Source organism: Podarcis cretensis, assembly GCF_951804945.1.
Source record: "Podarcis cretensis genome assembly, chromosome: 6".
Classification (NCBI taxonomy): domain Eukaryota; kingdom Metazoa; phylum Chordata; class Lepidosauria; order Squamata; family Lacertidae; genus Podarcis; species Podarcis cretensis.
Genome location: NC_137175.1, coordinates 82,196,473 through 82,214,774, shown reverse-complemented (window position 1 = coordinate 82,214,774; position 18,302 = coordinate 82,196,473). Strand labels below are relative to the sequence as shown.

Here is an 18,302-nt window from a genome sequence, read left to right as displayed (position 1 = left end):
AATTTGTTTTTATTTAAGATTTTCTTTTTTTCTTTTTAAAAAAATTATTTTGTGTGGATATTTTGATGTTTTTGCTTACGCACTCTCTCCAGGGTATATAGAAGAAAATGTCATTATGGGGGAAACCATTCCTACAATTTATAACACAATGGATAGGATCAAGGGGAGAATAATGCTTTGGAATCCACTCCTTGTCATTTCTGGCCTGTGCATCTGTTCCAAAGTCTCCCATGAGGGTTGGGGAGGGGTTATAGTGAGAAGGGGATCAATGAAAATCTCTGCTCACAAAGGTGCATCTGCTGCTTTAGCCAATTTTATCCCTTCTGCTGAAATGACCCTTGAGCTCTTCCTCACACTTTTCCAGAGGGACCACCATAGTCAGGAGTAGCTTTTCAGGAGCTGCAGTCATGGTGTAGGAAAAATTAAGAAACCTCCAATTCTTGATCCAGTCCATTGTGATAAAACTTCTACAGAAGCTCAGTCCTCCACTGAAATCCAGAAAACATCTCTTCCTTAGAAACTCAGTACTGCTATTTTAAAAATTCCTGCTCTTTTATGAGGGCTGAGATGTGGCACAGCACAGGAGGGATGTCTTCCTCTTCAGTCTTCTTTTTAAAGCCAGCCAACCAATGGGGATCAGGGAGCCACAGAACCAGACAAAGCATGCAATTTGCCTCCATGCTCCAAAGCTAGTTCTGTTTTGGAACTACTTAGCATTAGGACAGGGGTCATCAAACTTTTTCAGCAGGGGGCCTCAGACCTTGTGCGGGGGCCAGACTATATTTTGAAAGGGGGGAAATGACGAATTCCTATGCCCCACAAATAACCCAGAGATGCATTTTAAATAAAAGCACACATTCTACTCATGTAAAAACACCAGGCAGGCCCCACAAATAACCCAGAGATAGATTTTAAATAAAAAGACACATTCTACTCATGTAAAAACACGCTGATTCCCGGACAGTCCACGGGCCGGATTTAGAAGGCAATCGGGCCGGATCCGGCCCCTGGGCTTAATTTGCCTACCCATGCATTAGGACTTCATGCCTGTTGTTTGTTGAAGCATGCCTGCTCGCAGTTACAGAATGAGATAAAAGTTGTGACTGTGGCATATAAGCAGACCTGCCATTAATTTGGAAAAGTATATAGGACAACATGTGTTCTTGGTATGCTTGGTGAGGTTACAATGTTCTTTGCTTGCAAAATGTTTCTTCCCACTCCATTCAGTATCTACCTTTACGAAGCAATAAGTTTTAAAACTTGATTGCTTTGATCAAAATTTTTGAGCTGGCAAGTGAACACAAAGTATGTGGCAGCAGCAAATGTAGAAATGTGTTTCCTTTGTTGTCTAGTCATGGGAGATTTCCACTTAAAATCAAATTATGCATTCTAGAATTTTGTTCATGATTTTCCAAGCCTTTATGTTATGGTTTTTTTTTTTTAAAAAAACACTTTCAGTAAGTTTACAGGCGTGTCTTCGTGTTTTCCAGGTGAGGTAAAAGACAGAATGAGCATACACCACCAAATGTTTAATGCTATGTTACACTTAAGTAAAGAGCCGTTGCTTTTTCTCTGCCTCTGGTAATGTAAAATTTTATTGGTGTGGTGATAAAGAACTGTAATGAGAATGATGATTTTATTTATGTCCGATCTTGTTTAGCTTCGTGATTCAACAGACCAATTTCAGGAATATTACCGACAGCGATTACGATACCAGCAGCACTTAGAACAGAAGGAGCAACAGCGACAACTATATCAGCAAATGTTATTAGAAGGAGGGGTAAACCAGGAGGATGGTTCAGATGCACAGCAAAATCTTACAGAGCAGTTTCTTAACAGGTTGGCTATGATATCTTTGTGGTTTTCAGGTTATGATTTGTTCAGTAGCAAAGACTACAATCTTAGCCTTACTCTAGAGTCAATGGAATTTACTTTGAAATAAATGCTGACAGTCGCTAAAAAGAATATTTTCAAATCTGATTATAGTTTTCAGTATAATTTTGTTATAAAATGACTTTCACAGTAAGTACCCCAGCATTGCTGATAGGATGTGATGACGTTCTTTTTGTATTAATTTGATGCCTTTCTTAAGTCTTATTAACCAAATACCATATTGGTGAAAACATTACATTGAATGTAATAGTAATTATGCTTTCATAGCTCTTCATTTATGTTTTTTTAATGTATCCTGCAGGTCTGTTCAGAAGTTGGGGGAGTTAAATATGGGAATTGACAATCTGGGAAATGATGTGCAAACACTTAACCAGCACTGCAGTGGCAGCAAAGGAACCGTATCCATCCTTCCAGATTCTAGTCAGAGAACAGCAAATGCTAATGTACAGTTCAGTACAAGCACACCTCAGAAACTTGGGTCCACTAATCAGATACCATCTCTTGAAGAATCACCTGTCCATGGAAATAAAATGTAAGTACTTGGAACACTCTTGTGCATGTCAGTGCTACTTCTGCACTAAGATTAATAATATGCAGATCAATTTGATGTGCCACCCTCGCAACATATTGTGCCTTGCTCAGTCATTGGGTAGAATACTTTTGACTGTATCCAGAGCAGCAGCAGTGGAGTTTCCTCTCCTCCTCATCTGCACCACCAAAATCTTCCCTGGAGCTGATCTGGAGGCTGCACACAGGGAGTTGCTGAAGAGAGGAGAGGAAAGTTTATTTCTGCTAGCCCACATCTCTTGCACCAGAAAAATAGGAGTAATGGATACCACCCATGCCAAATTTGGATAAAATTTTTACAAGTAAACGTACAAGTAACAAATGAACATTCATTTCCTGGAGTGTTTTCAGTCTATTTGTTCTGGTTGGAATCCATTCACTGGTTGGGTATGATCTCATCTGGCGATGAGGCAGGAGAACATAGAATTCTGGCAGGCAGGTGTTTCTCTCTGTTTTTTCTCTCCTGCCTGAAGAAGCAGTTTGCAGAGCCTCTTCTCAAAGTATATTAGTGGTCAGTATACCTTTCTGTCAGCCTGCTCTCTCCCTTCAGCAGCCACTCCTCTTTCTCTCTTTTCAACTCTCTGCCCTTATATCGACCACTTTGGCTTAATCCGTTTTTATTTACCCCTCCTTTAATTTAACGGGCTTTTCCCCCTCATGCAATTAGCTCCTAACCTTTCTGTTCCCCTGAATAAGAAAAACACACAAAGCCCCACAAAAACCTCTTTCTGTGTATACTTTCCCCTCCCTGGACTTTTCCGTCAGGCAGGGTTAAAAATCACATAGTTACATAATCATCTGTTGGGGCCCACAACAGTTCTAACCGCCACTCACCATATTCAGTAGACTGGGCTCTGTCATCTGCACTGGCTTCCACTGTATTTCTGGACCCTATTCAAGGTGCTGCTGTTAACTTTTTAAAGACCTAAATAGCTTGGGGCTAGGCTACCTAAAGGACTGAAGAGCTGGCAATCTCCAGGTGTGCCTATCAGATGGGGAGAAGTGGGGAGGAAGAACTTTTTCAGTTGTGGTGCATTAGTGCCTTCAACAGAGAGGTTTGTCTGGTGTTTGCATTGTGGTCTTTGGTGCCAGGTAGGGATCTTTTTAATTATACTGTTTTAGTGTGTAGCTGTTTTATACTGAATTTCTAATGGTTTTGTGAGTGTTGCATTGATATTTTCTTATATAGTTGGTTCATAACTTTTATGAACTGCTCAGAGAACTTTGTTGATGAGCAGTACAAAAAAGCATTAATTATTTAGTCTACCTGAAGCTATTACTAAAGATAAAATACATAAAACAGAATTAAATCCATTACACAGTTATCCGTCAGATAAGACTTTGCTACCCTGAAGAATTTAACTCATCAACCCCACAAACTTTTCTCCTTAAAATTGCTACTTTAAAAGCAAAACAGGCCACTTTTTCAGAGGTCCAGGGGAACCTGCTCCCCCCAAGTTAGTCAAATACTTAAACAATTTAATTATATGAACACGACTGCTTTTAAGTCCTCATAGCTTGGGCAAACCAGTAAGTAGTGGGCAAGTATTCAGGCAGATTACCTCCACGTGGACAAACTCTCTTCATAGGGCATTCCTCAATAATGTCCTTCAATTATGGCAGCACATAAAAATATCTTCAATAATTACTCTAGAATTTGAAGATGTCAGTTTATTGCTGAATAACCAGCAACAGACAATTATATATTTACATTTGTTGCTCGATTTAGAATAAGAAGGGAAAGGAGAAGAATGGAGGGCAGCACCAAGAAAGCAAGGGGACAGGGAAGCAGAGGAAGGTGACATGGGTATAAATAACAGGGAAAGTTGCATTTAAATTTGAATTTAAATTTTGTGTATCAAAACAGAATACCAGAGCATGGTGCCATTCCAGCACAAAATGAAGATTCTCCAGGGAATTTAACAAGAGCAAGTGGTGATGAGGTAGGACTTAATAGCATCTTGCATTACAATGAAAAGGCTCAATCCTAAAAAAAGTTTTATTGTTGTTTTTTTCAAAATGTAAAAAATGACAGGTAAACAATAAGTGCAATGGTGGAGTACCCCAAAATATAGTCATAGTCTTATTGCCAATCACTTGGACATGAAGAACAGATATGACTGTGAAATATCTCAAAAAATGACAATCCCATATTTAAGACTCATGCTAGGTACCCTTTCCATAAGACTTCATGTGTCCCAGAAGGCCAAGGAAAATTACTGTTTTTATTCACATAACTAATAAAAGGAAACTAAATTATATTAAAAATATGTTTTGTAGTATACCTGACATTCTAAATGAGTGTGTTTTCATTTCGCACAAAAAGTTAAGGCTATAAACTAGAACATGACTGTCTCATGCTTATCCCAAGCATTTAAGATGGATGCAACTTGAACTTCTTGCCCAGGTTACCTAAATGCCATAGTTTGTATAATCATGTCACTGTTGCAGCATCAGGGCTGGTGCAAATATAGCATTCATTATCATTATTTTTGTAAATCCACAAATGTCCTAAATGTGAGTTCCTTATCATATTTGTATTCTGCCACATAGTACACACAGGTCCAACTTTCTGAGGACAGTGCATTCCCAGGAAATTGTTCATCAGGGGAGCATTCACATAATGAGCTGATGATTTCAATTATTTCCCATGGGAACATTTCTAATTGTGATTTGTCCGTTGTCTGTCCCTCCCTCCCTCGCCATGGTTTCTACCTGAAACTGCTGCAAATCAGCAAAAGCCAAACAAAGGAAAAGTTGATTTGTGCAATCTTTCCCCACTTTGTCCAATCCCTCTCCTTCCCTCCATGGTTTCTGCCCTAAATGGCTGCTGCCAGCCAGCAAAATAAATGTGAGTAAGGAAGTGGACAAACTGTGGCTGTTCAGATATCTGAATCAGCTGTTTGTGTAGTGAGGTTTGGGTATACTTTTTGTGTTTAGATAACTGAGATTTCGGATAATGAACGTTCCAGTATCAAAACCTGCATATAGTGTAGTATAGTGTTACCTTGTGGCACACCACAAGCATTGCAGTGTGTTTAGAAGCACACCAACCAAATATCTCATTTAAATAGACTCCACCCCAGTGAAGGTGAAAATTTATCCTTAGTTTTTACATCCAGAATTCTAAATGTATTGTGTTCCCCATGTTGGGGGTGGCATTATATCATAATGTGTTGGAGACGTGGGAAATACTTGGACAACAGTAGAGAGTTTAAGTTTTGGCTTTCAACACTGAGCCTTTTTCACAGTTTCACAAATTACGGTTTATGAATCCCTGAACTATTGCCCAAACCAGGTGTTGCTTTCATATTTCTTATGTTGAGTTGATGTGCAACCTTTTCCTAATATTAGAATAATATCATGTATGGCATTCTAGTTGTAAAGAACTATGGAGAAATAGTCACTTGTATTGTAACTTTTGACACAACAGGATGACAAATCAAAAAAGCAATTCATTTGTGTCAATACCCTAGAAGATACACAAGCTGTCAGAGCTGTGGCTTTTCATCCAAGTGGCACTCTTTATGCTGTTGGCTCAAATTCTAAAACTTTAAGAGTATGTGCCTATCCAGAACTCCAGGAATCAAGGTAGGAGTAATTATTGATTGTTAATCTGTCTCTCATCAGTTATGTCTGACATTTGTATCCATTTCTGCTCTGCTTTTCTGACCCTCATTTTCTCCATTTCTTATTTTTTAACATGTCATTGATTATTGTGGAACTTTACCCCTTGAGGGCTACAAAAATATTAGTCTAGGTATTTCACACGAATAGGGCTACTCTGAAAAATGTAAAACTCTCTTATATTAATAGAATTTCACTATTCTATAACTTCATTTTTGGAAAGCAAGCTGAAACATTGGCATTACAAGTGACACAGTTTTTGCCCCATTATCCTCATTGCATTTTTATAAGCATGGTTAGGAAATTTAAGGCAGACAAAAGGTTCACACTGTTCTCAAGATCATTTTAGAACCAATGCTAAACTGGAAGTCAGTTACTGTTGTGCCGTTGCTGAGAAGTTACCATATGTTTTGCTGTTGATATTGAAGTGAAAGCTTATACGTAGTGAAAAGTTTTCCTCCTTGCCCATTTTTTTATGTATGAACTTGGGGCTGCTGTCCCTGCTCTTGTTGCTCACCAACCCAGCTAAATAAATCTTTATGCCTTACACCCCATCCCCTCACAGCTCCTTCAGATCAACGTCTGTTCCCTCACAGCTCCTCTGTGTACCTCCAACCATGCTTTATTCAAACCTCTGCTGTTGCTTAAATCTGCCATCTCTTTGCCCCCCTCTCTTGCAAATTCAGGATTGTGGTTACATATCCTTCAATGGGGGCTGCACGATGACAACCTTACATTTTTATGTACATAGAAAAATGGAGGTTGCCAGTGGCAATCTTAAATATTCTGATGAATAGGAAGCAGAACAAGCAGAAACAGGTTATGGACCACCGGAATAAAATTCACGGCATGTAATGCTTTGAAGGAGAATATTATGAAAATGATATATAGGTGGTACATGACCCCAGTCAAGCTTGCAAAAATATATCACCTGTCTGACAATAAATGTTGGAAATGTAGAGAGGCTGAGGGGACATTCTTTCACCTCTGGTGGACATGCCCTAAAGTGAAAGCCTTCTGGGAAATGATCTATAATGAACTAAAAAAGGTATTTAAATATACCTTTGTTAAGAAACCGGAGGCTTTCCTCTTGGGCATTGTCGGCCAGAAAGTGTTAAAGAAGGATAGAAGCTTTTTTATGTATGCGACAACAGCAGCAAGAATACTCATTGCAAAGTACTGGAAGACACAAGACTTGCCCACACTGGAAGAGTGGCAGATGCAATTGATAGACTATATGGAACTGGCTGAAATGACTGACAGAATCCGAGACTTGGGAGAAGAAACAATGGAAGAGGACTGGAAGAAGTTTAAGGATTATCTACAAAAATATTATAAGTTATATGAATGTTAAGTATTTGCACGATTTAGAAAATACCAGCTCCAGCAAATAGGCTTTGTAAAATAGAAAATTAAGTTATAAGTAAGAAAAGGTCAAAATTTAAGGCAATATTTTGTTTAATTTTAAGGTATGAGCAATTGATAAAAATTAGTTTAAATTTAGAAGTATAATATTTGGAAAGTACAAAATAAGGTATGAAATAAGGTAATAATTTGCTGACATTCTGATTATAAATAACGCAGGGTAAGGAGACGCGAGGAAGTCCAGTTAGTTATATAAGAAAAGTTATATTGAATGCTTGGTTATATTTTTCTCTTTTTATTATGTATTTTGAAAATTTAATAAAATATTTATAAAAAAAAAAAACAGAAACAGAAGTGTTAAAAAAGGAATTTCAGCAAATTCCTACCTGAATAACTACCATAAGGTGAACTTCTTGACTGTCCAACTATGGTTAGCAAATAAACAAACAAACAAAAAATAAATGCCAAATATAAGTTACTTTATTATTTACAGGATTTTTGTGAGGTTCACTGTAGCTCATAGTAATATTAGTTACTATGCATAGGTGACCAGTAGCAAGTTCTAATATTAGTGAGCTTGGCAAGCCGTTTCACTGAAATTGGTGAAATTACTTGAAATTGTTTTTGGACCCATGCTATTTCACTTTTGCTCAAACATCTGAGTAAAACAAAAAACAATATGAAGTAGTTTGAACTCCTCCATATATCATGCTTAGCTTTCTCACCCCTGTGGACTTGTGTGGCTGCAAGCATGGCAAATGGGAGCAAATGTCGGTAGCAAACGCTGTAGTAGGATGGGATGTTTGTTCAGTGAGTTGGCTGTTTGCATTATAAAATGTTGCCGAGTGTAGTGCTGCTGTTGTTTTAAATGTGACCCATCACAAGCCAGCCTTCACCTTGTGAAATTTAAAAAGCCATAAATATGTTACTCTTACAGAATATTTTGTGTGTGTGTGTGTTTAGTCTCTTTATAACTTGTTTGCTTATATGCTGTTTAGCTCCTCCTCTGCTGTTCCTCGAAAACTGGTATTTGACTTAGGCAGATCTCCGCAGTCTTCCTCTGTAAAGATGACAACAAAGTAACTAGTAAATTTACAGTATTTCCTCTTACAAACACTTTGGAGTTGCCAGATCATTTGGCTTTGTTTCTTTTAGCTTTGTATTATGTGCCTGCTCCATAACTACTTGAGTATACCACTTTCTCCATATTTTGTACTCCTCTGCTTTCACTCTTCATACAACAGCCTCACTTTACAGCTTCTGCAGCATGACCTTTTTTTTAAAAAAAAAAAAATCTGCTATCACTAAAAGCTTCTTGGTTGTATTAGCTTTCAGTTGCCTTATTAGCATCTTGCTTTTATTTAAACTGTCCAATAGCCAAATATTTACGTGATTCCACTGCTTTTACAGTTTCTACCTTTGCGTGTAAGTAATGATTGTTAATCAGCTGTTTTCCTGCATCTTTAATAAATAATGGTTAAATTAAGATAGAGAAGAAAAATAATGGCAGGCAGATTATTATTTCTGTTACCTTTTTAACTAAGAACTTTAAAGCAGTCTTGCAATTTCCAAGATACAAGATTTTTGCACATGAAAAACTACAGTAGAAATGGAAATTGGTATGTGACTGTATCTGAAAATCATGAAATCTGGTTTCCTCTCTTAGAAGATTACTTGAAGTCTTTAGTTTTCCATTGATTTTTTGCCTTTACAATGCTTAAAGTGTTATATTAGAAGTGGCTAATTAGCTTTAGGAAAGTGGAAGTTGTGGTATTCCTGCTCTTTAGGCATGCACATTCAGTAGTAAGAAAACGTACTGTGGTGGGGAAGTATAAGGGTTGAATGTGCTAGCTCCATCCTCAATATCCTTCTGTGAGTTGGAAGGTGACTGTTTGAAGTAGAGAACCTTCTGTACTCATGAAGGGTCGGGGGTGGCACTTGCACACTCATTCCCATGCCCCCCTTGTTGGTTTGTTTTTGCTTGTTAACTTTTCCATTAATGCAATGGTCAAGATCTGAAGATACCAATAGTCTTGCAAGTCTCCTGTAGCTGCCTTCCAATGTTTGTCATGCTCCCTAAATGTTCTGAAAGTCTGCTCACCCCTCTTGGTGCGGTGGCGTTGCAGGACAGCAGAGGCTTCACTGGAGCCCCAGCGTGGGAACTGGAACTGCCGTGCCCTTCCTGATAGGTGGGCAGGGGGGCAGAAGCCCCCACCACCTATGAGGAACCGGATCCTAGCCTGCACCCTGCTTTGGCAAATGGGGATGCAGGCTGGGATCCTCTTTGTTCAGTTAATGCTGAATGTGCACATCTGAAGGGGACTCCTGTAATCTGAAAACAAAGTGGCTTGGCTTTAGCTGCAGTAGTGCCAGAAGCAGTCTGTTGTGTTTTAATTAAATTCTGATTTAATTAATTAAATTCTGTTGTCTCAGCTGAACTTCTGGTAGGCAGGTGCATTGGTGAGGAAAATGATTTTACAAGTTAAAAAAGTATGGATTTCCCCTACATTCTGCTAAAGGCAAAACTAGATTAGTGATTAGAGATTGATAATCAGATCTCTCAGGTTCTCTTAAGAACAGTGTGTTGGGATCCCATATTGGACAAGGACAGTGGTATTGGGCAGAAGTTATCTTGTTCCCACCAGGCCATTTGTTTATTGTGTGTTTAATTTAAAATGTATTTCTATTAATTTAAAGGGTTTCTAAAGGTTGGAGAAGGACCTTAGCTCAATGGCAGAGCATCTGCCTTGCTACAGAAGGTTCTAGCAAGAGCTAGGCAGCTGTGTTCTGCACCATTTTTAAAGAAGCACTTTACAGCTCATTAAAACAATTAATATTAGCCTTTCGAAGGTGGGCTTTTTTGCATGCTCAAGAAAAACAGACTTTCCTTAAAAGTGCATCACTTTAGAAGAGGGACCCTTTCTATAGTTCATATTTTTAATACAAAAGAAACAATAAATAATTTTAAATGCAATTATGTCATTTTAAAATATTTACTAATTACTCTATCCTTCCAAAAGAGTAGAATTATTAGCCTTTTGTTACAGACCCTGTCCAGACATGCAAAAGCACAAAATCATCTTACTTTCATTTGCCCCCCCCCCACAGTGATAGTAACACTCCTAAGCAGCCCGTGGTACGTTTCAAAAGGAACAAACATCACAAAGGATCAATCTATTGTGTGGCTTGGAGTCCCTGTGGACAATTGCTGGCAACTGGTTCCAATGACAAATATGTTAAAGTGCTACCTTTCAATGCAGACACCTGCAATGCAACAGGTAAGTACAAACTGTTGTTACAATTGCTTGTAACAATTGACTTTTTATATACTTAAGAGCATATAATTTATTGCATTGTTCAGGGGGATGAGAAAGCTTTCGTATCGGCTATAAATAATTTGTCCTAGCAAACCCCGACTCCTCTCCAAGGAGCTGTCAGTCGCAGTGTCTGCACGTGCCACCATCTTGGGTTGTTGTTCTTAACTTATGGTCTCTGTGTGTGGTTTGGGAGCTGCATGGTCAGGGAAAAAACAATGCTGTCCAGGGTTGTAAAGACTGCAGAAAGAATAATTGGTTCACTCTTCCCACCTTGGATCAAATCTATGCTTCCAGGTGCCATAAGAAAGCTGCAGAGATAGTGCAGGATAGTGCGCACCCCGGAAATGATCTCTTTCAGCTTCTGCCTTCTGGAAGAAGGTACAGGGTTATAAGGACTAGCCGCCTGAGAAACAGTTTCTATTCAAATGCAATTTTGGTTTTAAACACAGTGTAAGGTAGTCTCTATGGGAGTATATTGTATTTAATTATGGGGTATCACACGTTTTTAGCGGGCTAACCAGACTGAGATTGCAGGCTTGTTGGTTTCTGAATGTCTGGTGTAGATTTTCAATTTCGTTGTTCTGTATGGGACACTGACAATAAAGATGATCGTATCGTAAGAAAGCTTAAAAAAAAATATAAAAACCTTAGCTTTAAATCTTTGGAAGTTTTTTTTAAAAAAATAAAAAACCAGACCAGTTGTAGTAGTATAAATGTAAACTATTGTACTGCTATATACTGTGCCATCTACATACATGAAGGCAGTAATTCTGCAGTGCGGTACGTTTCAACCCGATACCAGACTGGCACAATTTTTCTCTGTGTGGGATTGAGAGTTTTGTTTTTTGCAAACAGTTTGGTGAGACTCAAACGTTGCTGTGTTTTAACATTAAGTAGTGTCCTGAATGGTTATAAAACTCTCTCTGTGTGTGTGTGTGTGTGTGTGTGTGTGTGTGTGGTAATTGTTCACTCTGTTCTCCATCTGTTTTAGGGCCAGATTTGGAATTCAGCATGCATGATGGAACCATTAGGGATCTAGCTTTTATGGAAGGTCCGGAAAGTGGTGGTGCCATTTTAATAAGTGCTGGAGCTGGGGACTGTAATATTTACACAACAGACTGCCAGCGAGGGCAAGGCCTCCATGCTTTGAGTGGTCATACTGGTACGTTTCTGGTCAAGCTTTGGTAGCCTTTGGTCTCAGTCAGTTTTACTAACAACAGTGTGTGTTGCTGGATTAATGAACCATTTTAATAAAGTTTAAAATGTACCACATTGTACACTTTACTGTGTAAATTCACAAATTTTGGCAAAACTACCCCTGTTGCATGTAAAGGTAAAGGTAAAGGTACCCCTGCCCGTACGGGCCAGTCTTGACAGACTCTGGGGTTGTGCGCCCATCTCACTTAAGAGGCCAGGGGCCAGCGCTGTCCGGAGACACTTCCGGGTCACGTGGCCAGCGTGACATCGCTGCTCTGGCCAGAGCCAGAGCCGCACACGGAAACGCCGTTTACCTTCCCGCTGGTAAGCGGTCCCTATTTATCTACTTGCACCCGGAGGTGCTTTCGAACTGTTAGGTTGGCAGGCGCTGGGACCGAGCAGCGGGAGCGCACCCCGCCACAGGGATTCGAACCGCCGACCTTTCGATCGGCAAGTCCTAGGCGCTGAGGCTTTAACCCACAGCGCCACCTGCGTCCCCCTGTTGCATGTAGAACTTGCCATTTCTCTTACTTGTATGACAAAAGTGCATTTTGCTGACAAACGTGCATTCCTGGTTATTACAGTGGTACCTCGGGCTAAGTACTTAATTCGTTCTGGAGGTCCATTATTAACCTGAAACTGTTCCTAACCTGAAGCACCACTTTAGCTAATGGGGCCTCCCGCTGCCGCTGTGCCGCCATGCCGCCGGAGCACGATTTCTGTTCTCACCCTGAAGCAAAGTTCTTAACCCGAGGTACTATTTCTGGGTTAGCGGAGTCTGTAACCTGAAGCATATGTAACCTGAAGCATATGTAACCCGAGGTACCACTGTATATCAATAATTTAAATCATCAATGCAATAATATCAATATTTGTATTAATAATACAAATCAAAATTCCTTACATGCAGGTCACATTTTAGCACTTTATACATGGAGTGGGTGGATGATAGCGTCTGGCTCCCAAGACAAGACCGTACGATTCTGGGATCTCAGAGTACCTAGTTGTGTTCGCGTTGTTGGAACAACATTTCATGGAACTGGTAAGGTTACTGATGATGAAGCCAAGAAAAAATCCTTGCCATGGTTGGCCAGTAGAGTTGCTGCTTGGAAAACAGCGAGTTCTGTGCATAAATATTTGGAAACAAATTCACATAAATTAACTTCTGTTCACAAGGTACAAAGGCCCATTTCAGTAATAGGACCCTGGATATAGAAAGCACTAACTCCTGGAGGTGTGGCTGTGCCACTTTTCAGCTTTAGGGGCCAGCTGTAAACCTTCGTTTCCAATCAGACTTTTTTGGTGTAGGGGAATGCCCTCTATAAAACTTTCACATATTATAATTTACTATGTTGCTGATTTAATTTTTTTTAACTATTGACTGCTTCATGTATTGTTGCAACCCACCCTATTGTCTTTGGATGAAGAGAGGGACATGAGATTTTAAAATAAGTGCAAAGGCTAGCAATCCTTCTAAAATATATCTGATACCTTTTATCAGGAAAATGAAGGCAATGATTGCCAGTTTTTAAGGAGCCAAGGTTAGATCCATTTCCTGTCTCATACTGGTATTGAAGATTGTTTTTTTAACATACAGAAGAACTTGTTTGAAACATTAACCAGTGTTTGCTGTTAGTTAAAAGTACATTTATAGCAGATCTGCAAGGATAAACAACCATACCTGCCATATTTATCTAAATTTAAATGACAGTACAAGTAAACAATTAAGTGATAGTACAGTTAAAAAGATTAATATAATATCATATCATCTATGTACATGTAGCCCCCCCCCCCCGTCGCCAAGGAGCAGGTATGGAAGGCTCCTGCCCCAAGGGACTTACAACCTATAATAAACATAGGGAAACGGAAGAAAAGGCAGGCATGCACAGGCAGGGGAAGAATAATGATTATCTCAATAGCACATGCTTTGGGCTTATTTACATCTTCCCTGGTCCCTATGCTGAATTGTATCAGATGCCTGGAAATGCATCTACCTTTATTCTGATCTATATTTTATAAGGACTTCTTTAAAAAAATATTTATTGTAAACAACACACACATTATCTAGAGAAATGGTACTGATTTCATTTATGGGATTTCTCCTTGCAGGCAGTGCTGTGGCATCAGTAGCTGTAGATCCTAGTGGTCGTCTTCTAGCTACAGGCCAGGAGGATTCCAGCTGTATGCTGTATGATATTCGTGGAGGGCGAATGGTGCAGAGTTACCATCCTCATTCCAGTGATGTCCGTTCTGTCCGCTTTTCCCCTGGGGCTCATTACCTTCTCACGGGTTCTTATGATATGAAAATAAAAGTGACAGACTTGCAAGGTAATTTAACTGCTAAATCAGCAATGAAATAACAGGGAGTATTCATTTTTCATTTTTTAAGACAATTTCATGGATTACCAGAAAGCAGAGAAAGAAATACCATGGGTAGCTGCTGCTTCAAACTTTAGTACTTCTAGAAAGTATGAAGTGGGATTTGTGAGCAAGATCTGTTCGCCTCAGAGGGCTTCTGAAGCGCAAGGTGGTTGTTGCTATTGAAACCTGCAAGTTCTTTACACACTGGAATTATGCCCAATTACTTGGGAGTAAGCTCCCCGCAATTCAGTAGACATGTATAGCCTTGTGCTGTAAAGGTAGAAATGGGGAAAGAAGAACAAATCATCTGTGCTGCTTCTTTCACTGCTCCTTGGCAGCATATGAACCGACCTTAATGAGTTACTGAGTTATCAGAATGTGATGTAAAAGTTGTTGTAAATGCAATCAAGTGAAGTGAACGGTGATTCTGTAAAAAGTTCGAGTAAACAATAATGACTCTATTTTTTTTTCACAGGGGACCTTACCAAGCAGCTCCCAACTATGGTGGTAGGGGAGCATAAAGACAAAGTGATTCAGTGCAGATGGCATACACAAGATCTTTCCTTCTTGTCATCTTCTGCAGACAGAACTGTAAAACTCTGGACCTATAATGGCTAAAGAGTAGTTTTTAAGCCTACAGATAAAAAGCACACACATTTAAGACTATTGGAACATTAAATTAGGCATTAAAAAGAGCAGCATTTGATCAGGAAAGCATCTCATGGAGAAGAGATGTTTCCCTTCAGTTACCTGATTGCTAGGAGGTGTTGGTGTGTGATAGTATTATTGTTCAGTGCTTTCCATGTGATCTCATGCTGCTGTGACCTATCGTAGTCTTGTTGCCGAAGTCTGTTGAACAAGCTCTTGCAATGTCAGTGTGCACTCCAAAAGACTAATTATGTGTTTACAGTTTAGTGTTTATTGCATTCTCTGGTCTTTGCCTCTATGACTATTTTATTTTCTACAGGAATAAAAACTGATTCATAATTAACTCAAGTTCACATGAAATATCGCTAGGTCCACACAAAATAGATTTTTTGAAAACAACAACTAGTTATGCTGTATTCTACACCGTTGCTTACATCACATCTTAACTAGTGGTCAAATTTGTTTTGCATCAAAATTTCATGTTTTGATTTTAGTATCTATAATTATGAACTTGAAAGGTGGTTAGGTAGTGGCTGACTCTTGATCACAGTCCATTAGGTATAATATGTTGGTTTTTAACTTGGAATGTTTTGATTGGATGTTCTACACTGCTAAGCTTTAGGTGGGAAAAAAGCCTATTGGTTTGCTGAAGAGATGTTAAAACTTTTGAATGCAACAAAATACCTCTTTGTAAGGTACCGTAGGAAAGAAAGCATGCAGTTGGATATGGTTGGTAACAGTAATTTTAATAACCACAGCCACGATCCCTCAAACCCTCATGCACACATGGGAGAAAACTGTATGCAGCTAGAGATTTCTCTGAAGTTTCTATCAGAACTGATTGTATTTCTGAAGATTTTAATATATATGAAGCGGAGAAGTAGCTTGCTATTGTAACTGTGCAAATGACTATGATGAAGTCTTCAAAGCAACCTCTGGCTGCACATGTTGTTTCTCCTGTGTGTGCATGTAGAGTACCATATTAAAGGCAACAGCATGGCTTGAAATGCTATGTCTGCATGATAATGTAAAAGTAAATGATTTCCCAGTTCAGAGGCTTATTGAATTTTTTTAATTTCTTGCACTGTCTATATAATACAGAATTACAAATTTATTTCTAAATATCTTTAGAGTATTATGTTTTATGTATTGTTTATATTTTCATATTGTACAGTTATGCTTTTAAATTAAATTCTTGAATATTTAGGTTATTTATTTGAAGTACAGTTAAGATTTGGTTCTTATTAATAAATTATGTGCACTGTAGCAAGACCTTTTTAACTATCATAAAAAGTTGAGGTTACCATAGAAATGTATATGTGCTTTAAACTCAATAAAGACTTTGACACCTGATAGAGAAATGAGAAATTATTTTGGCATTTCTGTTCTCAAAGGTGTAATACACTAATTATACATTGCACTATGGATGCTGTTCTAAAACAAGGAATGGGACAAATTTAAAAATATTGCTCCTGATCTTAATTAAGTCTTTCAATTAGTCTTATACATGTGGCTCCTCCTCTTCCAGGGCTTTCTAGATTGCCAACTCAATGGGTGTGCTTGGATGGCTTTCCTTCAGGCAGGGAGGAAAATACCCACATATTCCAGAGGTCTTAGGCCTATTTCAAAGTGGGCAAGGGCCATTCTAAAATAACGAGGGAGGTGTTTATGGTGAGTTCCCGCACCCTTTTTCCTAGAAAAATAGAAATACTTTTAACTGACAGTTCCTGCTTTTTTCTGCTTTTTTGAAAATCTGAACTTGTCCAATAATATTAATGTACAAATTACAACAACAGTTATAATCTACACACACAGGTACTCAGGTTCCTGTGGGAGATCTTGTATAGGTGTGTATAGAAAAAGCATAGGAAACCCTATCAAAGGGAGGGATTTCTAGTGTGCATCACCTAACCATACCCACCTTTGTGGATGGCAGGATCTATCATGCATGTGGATTGAAAGCAGCAAGTTGTAAGCAAGTATGCATAATATCTTATTCAGATATATGGTTTCACACTTTCAGCAGGTAAGTGTGTATGCAGCTTAAGTCTCAGGATACTTAACCTTCCAAGATGAAACAGATATTTGCATCAAGGCAGTAGGAGCATACCCTGGCAAAGGCATGCACCTCCCTGACAAAAAGACCATTAACAGGATAATTCAGAAGCTGAACATGAACTTTTCTTAATCATTTAACATATGTTTGCATGCTGCTGTTGTGACCCAACTTAGATCAGGCTGAAACTCTCCCAATCCACCAGTTGGAAAACCAGTGCATTACAGGATTACGGTACCTAAAATCTTGGCTGGTCTATCTCCTGTAGGTGTCCCTGTTCTCCCTTTAAAAAGGTGCTCAGTTTTGGTGGCCTATATAATAATCCAGTAAAACAAATCCCTGAAAACTCAACAAAAGACAACACAGATCAATGGAGAACGGTAGGTGCACATACTGTTCTGCAACAGTGTTCTGTAACGGACCTCTTTAAAAGTTTTACTATATTAAAGACAATACACTTTAAAAAACAAAAACAAAACCTACACAGCTTAAATGAAGCTTGAGGATGTGACAAAAGAGGGAAGTTAAACAAAATTTACCATCAGTGGGTAAGGTAAAGGTAAAGGGACCCCTGACCATTAGGTCCAGTCGTGGCCAACTCTGGGGTTGCGGCGCTCATCTTGCTTTATTGGCCGGTGTACAGCTTCCGGGTCATGTGGCCAGCAAGACTAAGCCGCTTCTGGCGAACCAGAGCAGTTGACCTTCCCGCTGAAGCGGTACTTATTTATCTACTTGCACTTTGACATGCTTTCAAACTGCTAGGTGGCAGGAGCAGGGACCGAGCAACGGGAGCTCACCCCCTCACGGCGATTCGAACCACCGACCTTCTGATCGGCAAGTCCTAGGATCTGTGGTTTAACCCACAGCGCCACCGCGTCCCCCATCAGTGGGTACTTCTAAATTAAAGCGGCTGCCCGCCAAGGAGGACAGGGCTATACCACCTTTCAGCCGTTTTGTAGTACACCAGCTGCAATTCCGTCTTCTGCATAAGAGTCCCGGGTTTCGCAGAATCATGGATTTGGAAGGGACCCTCAGGATCATCTAGTCCAACCCCCTTGCAATGTAGGTATCTCAACAGGCGGTCCCCCATCCAATTTGAAACCACACCGGACCCTGCTTAGTTTTGCAAATGGGCTAAGCACTGTTATTGCTGCAATAAAAGTAAAACCTATCAGTTTAAGACCAAAAGCACTCTACTTCGAAATAAGATGCGAGACCTTTGCCTCTGCACTCTGCCTAGAAGAACTGCCCTCTCTTTTGCAGCACCACCC

General features: G+C 39.4%; 1 protein-coding gene and 1 long non-coding RNA gene across 5 annotated transcripts in view; one reads left to right on the top strand and one right to left on the bottom strand.

Moving 5' to 3' along the window:
• WDR47 (WD repeat domain 47) overlaps window positions 1–16,343 on the top strand; it is a 36,460-nt gene extending 20,117 nt beyond the window's left edge. For 2 of the 3 annotated variants that reach the window (XM_079981254.1, XM_079981256.1), the window contains 10 exons: window positions 1,661–1,839; window positions 2,195–2,425; window positions 4,328–4,403; window positions 5,894–6,051; window positions 8,451–8,531; window positions 10,561–10,730; window positions 11,761–11,931; window positions 12,877–13,008; window positions 14,076–14,294; window positions 14,803–16,343. In XM_079981254.1, coding sequence (XP_079837380.1) covers window positions 1,661–1,839; window positions 2,195–2,425; window positions 4,328–4,403; window positions 5,894–6,051; window positions 8,451–8,531; window positions 10,561–10,730; window positions 11,761–11,931; window positions 12,877–13,008; window positions 14,076–14,294; window positions 14,803–14,945 — 1,560 coding nt within the window. In that variant the 3' untranslated portion in view covers window positions 14,946–16,343. The remainder of the gene's footprint in view (window positions 1–1,660; window positions 1,840–2,194; window positions 2,426–4,327; window positions 4,404–5,893; window positions 6,052–8,450; window positions 8,532–10,560; window positions 10,731–11,760; window positions 11,932–12,876; window positions 13,009–14,075; window positions 14,295–14,802) is intronic. The other variant, XM_079981255.1, reaches the window with a different exon arrangement.
• Window positions 7,911–18,222, bottom strand: LOC307218910. Of its 2 annotated transcripts, none has more exons than XR_013840115.1 (4): window positions 17,973–18,222; window positions 14,026–14,258; window positions 12,871–13,089; window positions 7,911–8,512 (listed from the first exon to the last, which is right to left on the bottom strand). It is a non-coding gene; the product is annotated as an uncharacterized lncRNA (long non-coding RNA). The 2 variants fall into 2 exon arrangements; XR_013840116.1 differs by lacking the exon at window positions 17,973–18,222 and adding an exon at window positions 14,813–14,947.
• Window positions 18,223–18,302: the final 80 nt, after the last annotated feature.